The 13812-nt window shown below is 36.7% G+C and overlaps 1 protein-coding gene across 1 annotated transcript in view; it reads left to right on the forward strand.

Moving 5' to 3' along the window:
• Positions 1-4232: 4232 nt before the first annotated feature.
• LOC102808991 (glutamate receptor ionotropic, NMDA 2B-like) overlaps positions 4233-13812 on the forward strand; it is a 75980-nt gene continuing 66400 nt past the window's right edge. Inside the window, exon 1 of the mRNA XM_085502308.1 lies at positions 4233-4866. Coding sequence (XP_085358434.1) covers positions 4384-4866 — 483 coding nt within the window. The 5' untranslated portion in view covers positions 4233-4383. The remainder of the gene's footprint in view (positions 4867-13812) is intronic.

Below are 13812 nucleotides of genomic sequence, written 5' to 3' on the forward strand. Positions count from 1 at the left end.
AGATTCACTGAAATAGAGCCTATATCAGATACTCGGGCGGCGGAATCAGCCGTACCGCATGTTCACGTGAAAGACATCTTGTGAAATCAACTAGCTACTGCTTGTATATTGTGTGTGTTTATAAAAACGAAACACAATGGCTTCCCCATACCCGAACCTGGCACGCGAAATCCCATTCACTCGATATGTGTAGATATATATATTTTGTCTGCAAATGCGATTGCAAAATTAGATTACCATTAGAACGAAATGTCGGGTTGTTGGTTTAATCTCATAACTGTTTATTTTAGGTTCAATAGCCACGCTCTGCGGCAGCCACTCAGATACGCCATCGGTTGGCACTCTCACAAAAGCCTGAATTCAATTCATTGTACATGTGTTTTTTTTTAAAATATAAAGAATGAAACATCCACAATATGTTGACATCATTTCAAGGCATTATGTAAAGTCCTTTCAACCTTAAATAAATGAATGAGACTGAGGCGTATCTTCGTGCAATGTACGTTTTATGGCGCGCCAGTTTTTTTTTTTTTTTTTTTTTGTTTGCGTTCAGCGCGGCCGCGGTCTTAAACTATATATGAATGACATTGTGCAAGGTGGCGCTGCGTAGCTATTGAATCTGCTTAAACTAACAACCCGCGACAAAGAACACATTCTCGTTCGATACTGGTCTTGCTTACCGAACACATAGTTGTCTGCCAGTGTATTTAACCTTTATATCGTCTTGGTGACCAAGGATGTTTCGTGACAAAATAGTTTGAATAAAACCACTTGACGAAATAACGCTCCTGGGGTATGAATGATGATTGCGTAGGAAAGTGACACAAACCACTGGTGGCGTATTGTTTGTTTGTATGAATTCGTATGTCCCGAGTTATAATCTGGATTTGAACAGCAAGCATAAGAGGGGATCGTTCTTCATACCCGGTGGCGAGACCGAAACGATTCATTAACCAGAGAATGCGAAATCGGGAGACACAAGACACGTCTCTTGGTGCTTGTGGTTGAGCAGGTCAGCCACATGACAAGCTGTTTTGGGCCTGGCAGAAATGAAAGAAGAATTTCTACAAAGGGTGGCGCCAAACCCAAACCAACCTAAGCAATCAAAATGCACCTGGTTAACGACAGACTATTTCGGTAGAAAAATTAATATGAATCTAACATACTTAAAATTTACATATAACGAAATCAGTAATGATGACAACACTGGCAGTCAACGTCTGTCTGTCACCTGACATCTGCACATAAAAACAATATTGCCTACCGCCCGAGAAAAATACCAGAATAATGTCTCAATTTTAATTATTTGTCACATGACAACATATCCTCACTGCGATTGTAGTCAAATTAAACAAATATAATGATTTTTAAAAAAAAAAAGGATTAAAAACACTGCATAATATAATTTGCGTACTTATGTTAATTAATATAATAACTGCTTCTTGATCAAATTGTCTATGCGCAGTTAATACATTATTTCTATCTGCGCGTACCGATAGAACACGTAAAGCGTCCCCGAAATGATAGATCCATAAAATAAAATGTTTATAACGTAACAACATTTATAATAGTTACCACGTATTAATATAACGCCTGTTTTCACGGTTTTTACTACGTTTTTCTTTCGATTGGTTTGATAGATAACATTGCCTATTAAACGAATGTAGGTTTCTCGGGCAGCAGACAAGATCGCGCGCAATTTGCATGTGAATGTTGAAATCAGCAACTTCGTTATTACTATATATGGGAAAGCGTTCAATATCAATATTATAAAAAAAACTCTTCATGCATTTTTAAATGCATTTGCAGCTTATTTTATGTTTAATACTTGTTCTAATATCTCTTTTCTTAAAAGATAATAACAAATGCACACATATAATAAGTATATACGCATCATTGATTAATGGAATAACGTACTTTTCTTCAGTGATTTATAACAAATTAAACTTCTGGGAGGTTATCTTTTCCAGTAGATGACCTAAATCATGAAGAAAAATAACCAGACGAATTTAATTTTGTCTCGATTATTTACTTCTAGATTCCATTTCCGTCGATGTCATACTTGTTATCGTACTGTGATATGCTGATGTGTGTAGAATAATATTTACCAGATACATGTAACCTTAGTGGTGTTTGATATATGTTAATGTCCTTGAAAGATAAAAATCTTGGCTTATTTCAGCTCAAGTTGAATTCTGAGAATTGTAATGTTTGCTAGGATCGCTAATGATCTCGGGTTTTCTCTTAGAAACCCTAGACAAACTGACGCATTCTAACTACTTCTAAATGAATTATTGCCCAACATAAGAGGTTGTCTTATCGTTGTGCTTTGTTTAGTCACGTGTTCACACTCGCAACACAGTTTTGCGTGCGTAGTACGAGTTTAAACGTTGCACTAATATAGGCACGTATGTCTTAACAACGATATATTTGCAGTGTTTCAATAAGTGTATAGCAGAAAATATTAATATAATAGATAACATTAAGAAAACAAGTTCGAAATTAAAAGATTACATAATATAGATACATATTTGGAATTGATATGCAAATTTGATGTGTGAATATGACTTCTTTGATGTACTAGTATTAGATATTTTGCTATGACTTATAGCTTGCATCTGCGCCGAGATTGTGGTTGTTACATCCAAAGCGTGCCGAAGTCTCTTCCCAACGCGCTGCCGTGATTTTTAAATCAGTAGGGCCATTAATATAATAAATCACCCGAGTTATCGACGTTGTAACAACTAATTTATTATGCACATACATTAAATAATGTATTACCCGGTTTTATTTTCACTCTTGTTGTTTCATATGAGTGTTATGAAAATCACTGTCTTTGATGCTGTATGTAAAATGTGTGTATATGTATTTCCCATTCTGGGATGTAAATGTGTTCGTATATTACCGGAGCCCTTGGCATTTACGGCGGTGTCTAATCGTACTGCTGACAGGAGCTCGTATATCCTGGGTATGTTTTTCTCAGAAGATCGTATGGTTGAGTTGTTACGAGTGACCGCCTGACAGTTCCAATTATGTTTAAGTCTTACAGTGTACGCTGATGGTCGATATGATTAGTAGGCTTTCAAGCGAATTGTGGTGTCCGGAGACCGAATGTTTTTATTATCCAACGGGAGAGGCTAAACGGTGATTCGATTATACCGGTCACTGATCTAATAGCTTGTTCGTTTCGTTCAAAGAGTCTGAATTATTTGTGAGCATGCTCAAAAGTCTTCAGTATCGGCTACCATAATCATGACACATGATTTGCTGGGTTTGACCCGCTTTTATTTCACCGTTCTCTTACAACGTATTCCATGTCAGCTGATGTCGTCGCATGACCGTCTGTCTGTCTGTCTGTCTGTCTGTCTGTCTGTCTGTCTGTCTGTCTGTCTGTCTGTCTGTCTGTCTGTCTGTCTGTCTGTATGTCTGTCTGTCTATCTATCTATCTATCTATCTATCTATCTATCTATCTATCTATCTATCTATCTATCTATCTATTTATCTATTTATTTATTTATTTATTTATTTATTTATTTATTTATTTATTTATTTATTTATTTATTTATTTATTTATTTATTTATTTATTTATTTATATATTTATTTATTTATTTATTTATATATTTATATATTTATTTATTTATTTATTTATTTATTTATTTATTTATTTATTTATTTATTTATTTATTTATTTATTTATTTATTTATTTATTTATTTATTTATTTATTTATACATTTTTAAATTTTATCGTTTTTACAATTCATGTCATTTTGTACATGATCGAGGCATTTATGTATAATGTGATACTAAATCTCATAGAAATGAATCCACGACGGAAAAAAATAACTGAAGAATTAATAAAATCTACTGTTATTTCTTCCTACATAAGCATTCTTTCGGTTTGGAATCGGCGAGATGAGCTTGCAAATGCACTGCGGGATCATGAAATGTGTCCGGGCATCAAAGCGATTGTGTATCAAATAATACAGTCCCATAGGACGTCATTACCTCTGTGTAGTATAGTGATGGATTTAGAAAATACAACGTAATCCGCAGTGAAAACGTGATACCGAGCTGGCGGGCATGATTCAAATTCTGTTTTTAATGATCAATCCAAAATCGTCCCCCTGTGATTTCCGGTCGGCCACCCCTACTTACTTAAATGGTTCGTTCTCTTTATTACAGATTTCCAATGGAAACCTTCCACCGTTCAGTGATGCGGCTTCTAACTTCCCGTGTTTGCTCTTTTGTGCGAGTGTGTCGCTACTACTGCCGCAGGTGAGCTCGATTCCACCGTAGGACTGCCGAATGTATATGTGTCTCCGGAAGAAAAGCGCTGCGTTGTGGCCAGTACCGGAACTTGTCTTCTCGTCACCGTGAAACTATGGAGCGGACTACTGATGGGAGAGAACACGGCCACCGAGTTCTGTTCCTATTGCTCGTTATCGGGCAGATTGCTTCATTGGCGCTGGCCACATCATCGCAGACGGGCCAACGTGCCAATCTGGTGGAGGCCAATGACACATGGAAAGACACGATACGGCTTGGTGCTATTGTAACCAACAACCGGCACGAGGAGATAATACGCCAACGTCTCGCCGAATGGGAGGCGACTTCCAATTTTTCTTCCTTGATTTCTGTGCAGCTCTCGGCGACCTACGTCAATGCCAGCGAACATATAGATATTGTCAAAAATGTGTGCAACATGCTTCTTCCAATGGGAGTTACGTCGATAATTGCAGCCATTGACGGAGAAGAGTATAGGGATTCATATATCGCTAATCGTCTTATTTCACTTGTCTCCAGGTATCTCACTGTGCCTATTTTATCCGCCAATATGGGAGTGTTAAGCAGCAATGTATACCGAGTAAGTATCGGTGATCCAGTCATCAGTTCAGCTCTTATGACTGATCACCTATCTTTCAAAAAAAATCCATCAATACCCCTTTTTTATTATATATCATCGTAATGTTCACTCTATTATATATGTCTAATACGGTAATACAGCTATTTTCGTATGCGCTGGTTATCGTCGGGCGGCGAACATCAAATGAGGCGGAACGGTGGCGTAAATAGGCAGTTCCATGCTTTCGACATACGTTGCACTTTAAATAAGTATTGTAGCATAGTAATGATAGTGGCCTATTATATCTGAGATTTTTTTTTATCACCCACAATGTTACAACGTCTAAATCTACTGCTGCTATTCAGGCGATCGTAACAGGAACCGCAAAAAAAACATAAATGGAAGCCTGAGAGAAAGGCCGATCCGGTGAACTGGTTATGTATAATACCCCCACCCGCGCTCACGGCATGCATATACATCGGCGTCACTGCACACCCCAAACCATATATAATTATGATATGCCTAAATTTCGTTTATAATAATCCTGCCTGCGTTTTCGCGTGAAGCCCGGGTTTCATTAATTGAACCGATAACATCCCTGTTCAATGATTTCGGTCACTTTTCAGTTAATTCGCATTTACGTATGATAGAAAAGGTCTATTATGTTTGTTATCGTCATATCAATTGTGTTATTACAGTACAAATCAGCAGCATTTCAAACACTGACGGTCGACGTCCCTTTTCGCATACTGCTTCCCTTAACGGATCCGATTGAAATAAAACACACATTGTGTGCGTATTACCCCCTTAGCTGCATTGTATCTTCTAAGAAGCGTGGTGCGCCGTTCGATCACTCACGTACTGGTTGTCTGATAACCAGCGAAACACAATATCGTGTTAGGGTGATCCCAAACTCACTATTGTGTGACGGCGCGTCCCTTTAACAGTTTGCATTTATTCAGTTTAATTACCCTCTGTAACTGTGTCCTTGTAGTTTATTGGATGATGTCAGATAAGCGTCCATGATGTACATTTCAAAGAAAGGATGGTTTCGCACTGTATTATCGCGATTACCAGCATGGGACACACTAGCTAACGTCACATGTAGTTGCACGAAAACATTGGAAAATCAAGAGAAGGTAGCTATTATAATAAAAACTGTACATATTTACGAATATATCTACTGCAAAAATAAAAAATAAAAAAAAGAAACAGAAAACAAAAATAATCACCTAATATAACCGGTAATTGTACTTCGAATGCGATATATCTACTGAAAACAGTGACGTCATATACACATTCGTAAGTGCATATTATGTTTATCGCTGACGGAGTTCAAAATGAGAGCAGTTCTCACCATGCAGGAATGCGCATTTAATTTGATATGACCGCCCTCTGGTAATTTTTTATGTACCAATTAATTTATATATGATACTGAAATTTAGTGTCGTAAGTTCCAAATCCTCCAATATTACTTGAACGATATATGCATGGCTAGCTTGGTTTATATAATTATGAGTTGAACGCAATGCTTATGCACGAAGACCACATGCGTAAACAACTTGAGAACTTGCTTGACGCAGACGGCCAGTCGAGCATGTTTCCGGCTTAATTTGAATTGATAGAAATTCGCAATTTCTGCGCAAAATAATAAATAAATACAAAATAATAGACCAATTCTTCTGTAGTAGATACACAGCTGTGCGTTGCTTCATTGTTTGGAAACACTAACTTAATTTGCTTGTCACGAGTCAAAACATTTTTTGTCTCCTCGTTATCTACCAATAATAACATCAATTCAACGTCATATAGCCCGCCACTATGCTAATTTCCTGACATCAGCATGGCTAGTCCCCGGGGGCGACAAATTACAAGCGGGGCGGAGGTCAAAATCCAAATTCAAATTAAATGTCTAAATAATTTATGGACGCATTTAATCGGCACATTCCGTTCAGGTAAAAAACTTGAAGATCGAAATGTCACCATTTTAATCAAAATTTTAAATGCGGAAATAGTTTGGAAAAAATAATTGGTTTATACATTTCCTTGTAATTGCAGTTCGCACTGTGATCTGCCGCGGGCATAAATCAAAATAGTCCCCATAGACCAGTGACGTGAAGTGAACGCTCACGCCGGTTAGATAATACCTTCGATAATAAACTATTACAATTAATGTGTGTTTTTGTTATAAACTATCGGAGTATGTCAGATTTGACTGTTTTAACTTAAACTAATAACGTGGCAATATTTTCTTTCTGGAGCGAAACGATAAATTAATATACTAATATAAGTATATAATAACATTTCATTTCCCGTAAATACACGCTTTTTCAATCTACCCAAATTTAAATTACGCCCGGGTATCCACAGCTGCGCGCAAACTGTTTATGGTATATATATACATGGTATTTCTCTCAACATAAACACGTTTTTTTTATCCCCCTGTATGTAGTCTCTTACTCTATTCATACAAGTTCAGTCTAAATACATGGTGATATTTCATGTTTCAGAACACTACAAGAACAAATGGCCGCTGATATAACGCTAAAAGCGAGAGAACACCGTGACTTGTTTTTGCCCCAGCAAACAGTGTTTCATTTTGTCGCGCCATCTCGCCCACTTTTTCATATAACAGGTTACATAATGTCAAGGAACAGTGTACAAAAAATCATATCGGATAAAGTGGACTTAGGTTTTTTCCTTTTTTTTAATGAAGTCCAATCTTTGGGGGGTACGGGACAGTTGACATTATTTCGATTTGTGGAGCTGTGTTTATGTCAATGAAATTCAAAAATGGTTTAAAGGTCACTCATGATGTGATCAAAAACACATTTAATTAGTCTGTTCCATTCTTTTGATTCTGAATCAAACATAAACATCATTGTCGTTTGGGGAAAATATGTACTGGTAGTGGTATTGTTTCTAACGTTGTACTCAATACGCTACGCAATAAAGCCATTCGTTAATTCACGTAGTTACCTTTTAAATATTGTATATATATGCAGATAACCAATCATCATGAAACACAAACGTGTTTCCTTTATGAATATAAAGAAATCTTCTCCATTATTCAATTATATGGCAAAGTATTATACATTCAATACCAAGGTCGACTACTCAAGACACTGTGATATTATACCCATAATTCTATCGTATTGCAACTTTCGATATTCACTTGTATTCCCAGATGTGTGTGTGTGTATATATGTGCCCCGGATGAGCCCACCATTCAGTGCATTCGAGAACAAAGCATGTATTTCGCAATATGCGTGTTGTGGATCGCCATGTTTCAGCACAACTTATTTGAACATTGTCTTCTATAAGGTCATACGAAATATATCTCTAAATTTAACAAATCGTTGTCGAATCTTTTTTTGAGTAGACACACCACGCCAATTGGAATAGCAAAATCTGTGATCCATCTACATGCGTTCATGATTGTGAAGATTCGATAACATATTGTCATTGGCCACGTCAAGTTAGCTGAAGGATTGTTCTAATTCTAGTAAATCCCCTGATGAAATCCTATAACACAAACTGTCAAAAAACAGGAAATTTGGCCGTAGAATTGTAATTAACGGTATCATCAACCCAAATGGAACCCCAATTCTTTCCGAGATTCTATAACTTGGTAGTACTGAGTGAACTATATAAATATCGTGAGTGGGTGCGTGTGTATACACTGTACAAGTGAAAATATTTCTGATGAAAGATACCTTGCGACAGTCATTTACTTGAAAGGTTTCTCAATGGTGAATTTGTATATACGCAATTTCGCCTTACTAAATATTACGTATTTACAACAGAACATGTATAATGCACATGGCGTCATGTTATTGATCGCATTTCTGGAACAGTTTTGTTTCTTCATGGAATCGCTTTAAGCAGTGTGACATCTCCTTTTATTCGTCGGTGAAATCCTGGGATGTTGTGTACGTGTGGGACTATGGTTCAATTCCCCCGATTTCAAATGGCACATAATCAAATGTAATATAATAGCATGGCAGTTATCACATGGATGTAGATTCGTCTATTTCAATAATATTAATTCATGTTAGAGGGCTGAGGCCTCTCGGAATTTTTACCTTTTTTGGTTGAGGTGATCCAGTCATCCTGTGGGATTGAATTATATCATTACAACAATAGTCCCGCGAGAATTTGTTCAAGAGCTTGCGAGATTTTAGTAATAACATATACAGTCTGATGTATTAGAAATAACTGGCATTAATTGGGCTTTAAGTTGGGTAAATCGATTTACTTACTATGTTTATATATTAGATCGACAAACTCGTTAACGCGAAACTGTCCCTGTTCTCGTATGTTACATGTACATTTTATATTCACACGTGCGCATCGATAGTTTGACGGGCGCGTTCGTCACGGTGCCATCTCCACCCACGTGATACAATACAATGAAATGTGACTAAGATATATTACAACTGCAATCTTTTATTGTTTTTTTTTTTTAATATAGCCTGATTTTCAGTTTACCTCTTCGAACGGTGGTCTCGTGTATGATTTTGTCCTAATCGTGACATTGGGGAAGAATTAACATTAAATATATTAAAATCTGGAGATTATTGTGAATAATCAGCACAGACTCTGTGGCGCCCGTGGTGTGTGTCGATATCTTTGTTGATAGGTAATATTAATCTTGAATAGTTTGTTTCATTCTAAATTAGAATGAAACATTTCAACTTGAATGATTCAGTAGAACGGTAAGACGCACAGACAGATGCAGATCAATTATTATTTACGCACGGGTTCAATTATTTGTTATCAATATTTACCATATTTGACGAAATAAGATTTTAGTTCCCGAATGTGTTTAAATGAACGAAAGATGACCGTATGTATTATTGCAGAACAGTCATTTGTGGTTTTGAGATGAATGAGTCCTTAGAGATTGCGAAGGTAGATTGCTGTTGATAAAGTGAAACGTTCCATTTCAAGACAACGTAGTTGACAACTCTAATATTTACTTATGCGTCCGCCTGGGTTACAAATCGACATATGCTAGATTGAATATTAATCAAGTCAAAATACAGATACAAGAAAAACAAATGTTTGGAACCGTGGTGTGACGTCAACGATACCTAATTTTTGCCAAAATAAATGTTTTACAGTGGTTATTCAAATGAAAAAAAACACGAATTTACTCACTCGATTCTTTTGAGCATATACCGTTTACTGACAGTGACGCATTCAGTATGTGTGCGCGGATAATATTGAAAATTTAAATGGGATTATGTTAAGATTTCGCTGTAACATATATTCTATCTGTCTTTATATATCAATATTTCACTTAATAGTGCGCTGGACCTTCACGTATACACTATCACAAAAGCGGCGCCTACTCGGCTTCTCTTAAGATCTGTCGCCAAACATATACCTGCTAAAATGAAAAACAAAAATAACAAAAACATGATGATTCGAAAAAAGGAAATGGCACATCATTTTATCAACAGTATGACGTTCGTCCGCGTTGTCAGTTTCTGACTATTGTATCATTTCTGTTATCAGATCTATGTTTATGTCGATTCCTCACTATTTGATGGGTGGTTGTTCAATTGTGATCCCGTACGTGAATTTACAGGATGAACCTATGAGCTCAACATGTAATTTCTTCTATCCAATATGGGAACCTTGCGTTTAATGAGAACCTTACGACTGATCCAGTACGTCGTTCGGGACGCATAGTATTTATATGACTTCTATTAAAGTAATTACCTACCTTACGATTAATATACGACGTTTTATGGTGATGATCTACATGTCACTCACCCAATTTGCCACATATACCGAATTCGATGTATTAAGCGCGAACTAACAAATGACCAAATGAATATATAAATAAACGAACCTGAGCCGCACGACTATACGCTCGTTCAAAACAACACACTACATATATATATATTACATATATATATTTAGTTGTCGCTCTTAATTGATATCGATGCGGAGCTTGATTGGGCATGTGGTTTAGCCGATTTCGCCATGTTTCGAATTATATATTACATTCATCACCGAACGCTTCTGCAAGTGCATCCGTTACCCAGACGTTTCAGGCAACCATACTTCCTTAGAAACAAGCGTATATCATTCAGTAACGTCACTATTCAAAGACTAATGACATTCTAAGAAATCGGAATTGGATTCCGGCGCAAAATGTGTTTATTATTATTATTAGTAGTAGTAGTATTACTAGTTCGTTATACAAAGCCAGGGACAACGTCAAAATATATTATATTACCTCGAACGAGGAGTCATGATCTGTTTGTTTTCTTTGTTTTTACTGATATGAGTATTCTGCACACGTATTACACTTACTCTTCTATTTATAACGCGTTCTCATAATCCCATCGGCACCCACCAGACAAAGGTATTCTTCGTATATATCATTAACACCTGTTTATTTGTATGCACAAGTATACAATGCAGTTGCGTAGAAATCATCACATATTTAACAAGAAACCCCATAGGAATAAAATAAAACACTTTCTGAGACGTGTTTCTCATTCTACCCATTGCGCGTGGTATATGAAGCAATGTTCTACAATTTACATCCACGGAATAATATCTTCATCATATTTCAAACCTCAAAACTCGAGAGAGATTGAGTCAGCTTCGTATCTTCTTCACGTATTTTGTATTCAAACTAAACCTCTGATCCAGACGACAATCCCCGTTTCGAGTGCTGCTATTTATGGTGGATAATCTCAGTTCATTATCGATAAAAATTGTGCAATACTCTAATATTAATTAATAATAGCTCACTCGCGTTAGCTGAATTGTGCCGTGCATGTGTTTAATTAGAAACAGTCATTGCTCGACTAAAACCCAACGCATAAATTCTGTACGTCGAAAAGCTGTTTTTGATAGGTTTACAAAAATCAAAGAGACAAAACTGCCAGCTGAATTTGATCAACCGTGACGATTCTTGCTTAAATGAGGGTGGGCGGGAGTATGAGTTTTCTAGACCGAAACCTTGGTTGTTATGACAACGTATTACTGCGGGTATTTAAACTACTAGATCACCATGGCATTCTACATATTATAGAACGCTGAAAACCCGGCGCAAGCGCAGCCCCTTCCTACATCAGAAGACCGCGTTTTCGTATGACGTTCTTATATGACCTCTTAGCGTAGGATTGCAGTATAGATAGTAAGATGACTATTATTTTGTTCGCGACCTCCTCTTCTTGATGTCGTTGTCGTCACTGATGACGTAGACGTATTCTGAGTGACGTATTACATAGCAAAACATTCTCTATCTGATAATACCACACAGGTATAACATAGAATACGATAAATTTGTTAAGAATGATAAAATAAACCTGTTAACACAAATGGAATCTTTGCCAGTACAGAAATCGACAACAAAAGTCCTAACATTCAAAGCAGCTGAGTGGCACACTACGTTTATAAACATAATTATGATATCAACATTTGTCAATCATTCTCTATCTGGAAAAATTGACCCTTGAACCCAAATCGAAGAATGGAGGGATTATTTCCATACAGACTGTGAAAAAATATCCCTATCGATTAATCTTGTTATCTTGATATCATGTTTTTTTATTATTAAAATTCCTCGTCGATATTAAATGTTGTTATGCATATGAGAAGTCCGCTGAGTGTTATCGACGCAAAAACACAATGATGAATTTCACGAAGCCCAACAAGATACATACCGGGACACCCTAATCTCACTTTCTGATCACCCACCCATTTTGAAAGACAGATTAAAACCAATCTGTGCTCCTATGAACGGGGAAGCGTTGAAAGAAACTAAATTTCACGTTTTTTTTTATGTAACTGTGTCAAGGCTACGTTTGTACGCATATCCCTATGGCGTAAGGATGTACCTGTCAGTTTGTATTCATTCTGTATCAAACAAAATGACGAGTAGTGTTTGAATTAACATCACATGTACATATTCATATAATTTGTTTGCTTATTATCAGATTTGTATACGCAGAATTCTACCATAAACACACACACACTGCCCGTGTGATTAGTAGTTTGTTATATTTTACCTAAACATATTGCGAATGTAAATGGAACGTATTTCCTGTTCGTATTGTTATCTTGTACATTTGTTCATCTTGCAGGAGACATAACTAAATTGAGTGAATGTGTCGCTGCGGTCATTAGGAACAAGAAACTAGTTTCCGCCTAGGGGCCTGAGGAAACAGGCGGGTCTCAAACATTTCTATGTATTAAACATCGTAAGAAAACACAACATTAATTTTCAGTTCAACACCAAACACCTGTAAGAATCGCATAGTTTAACTCCACTGTAACTTCTCAAACAGTGACAAAAGGTATTGCTCATTTCGCTCGATGTCACTATTTTCGTTTTTTTTTCTTCTTCTACAAAACACAAACTGACAACCGCGAGTTGTCCTTGGAATCTACTTTAACAAGTATGAGTTCATATGAGGTGCCGTCTGTTTCATCTGCCCCGCCCCGTATTTTCGTAACAATATTCAACGCAATTTGTGTTCTTCAATTTTATTTAATATTGTAATCGACCCAAGCAATAAATAATGTCTCAGCTGTTATAACGCATAGACTTGATGCGTTTAATAGCGCGACGTTAACGATCTACCAATCACATGCTACGCACGAGTGTATTGCTGGGCGTGTCCATTACGTGTCAAAGAGTGCCAGCGTTTGCGAGAGCGATCGCGTGTCCCGGCTAGTTTCTCCACCGTTAGTATGAGACAAAGTCTGGAAATCCCATTTCCAGGTTCGATAGTTCTCACGAATAACCGTTGTTTTGGCAAGTTAATCCGAGATCACTGAAAGAATGATACTACTGAATACAAAGCATTAGCCCAACGTTCTGAAATTGTAAATATAAACAAATTGACTCGGTTCAGCTCATATATTGTTTGTCCTGGAACACCGTGGATATTTAAAATATTAGTTTTATATCATTGAAAAGCAGCGTCAAAAAAT

This window comes from Saccoglossus kowalevskii, chromosome 8 (assembly GCF_978046115.1).
Source record: "Saccoglossus kowalevskii chromosome 8, keSacKowa6.1, whole genome shotgun sequence".
Taxonomy (NCBI): Eukaryota; Metazoa; Hemichordata; class Enteropneusta; family Harrimaniidae; genus Saccoglossus; species Saccoglossus kowalevskii.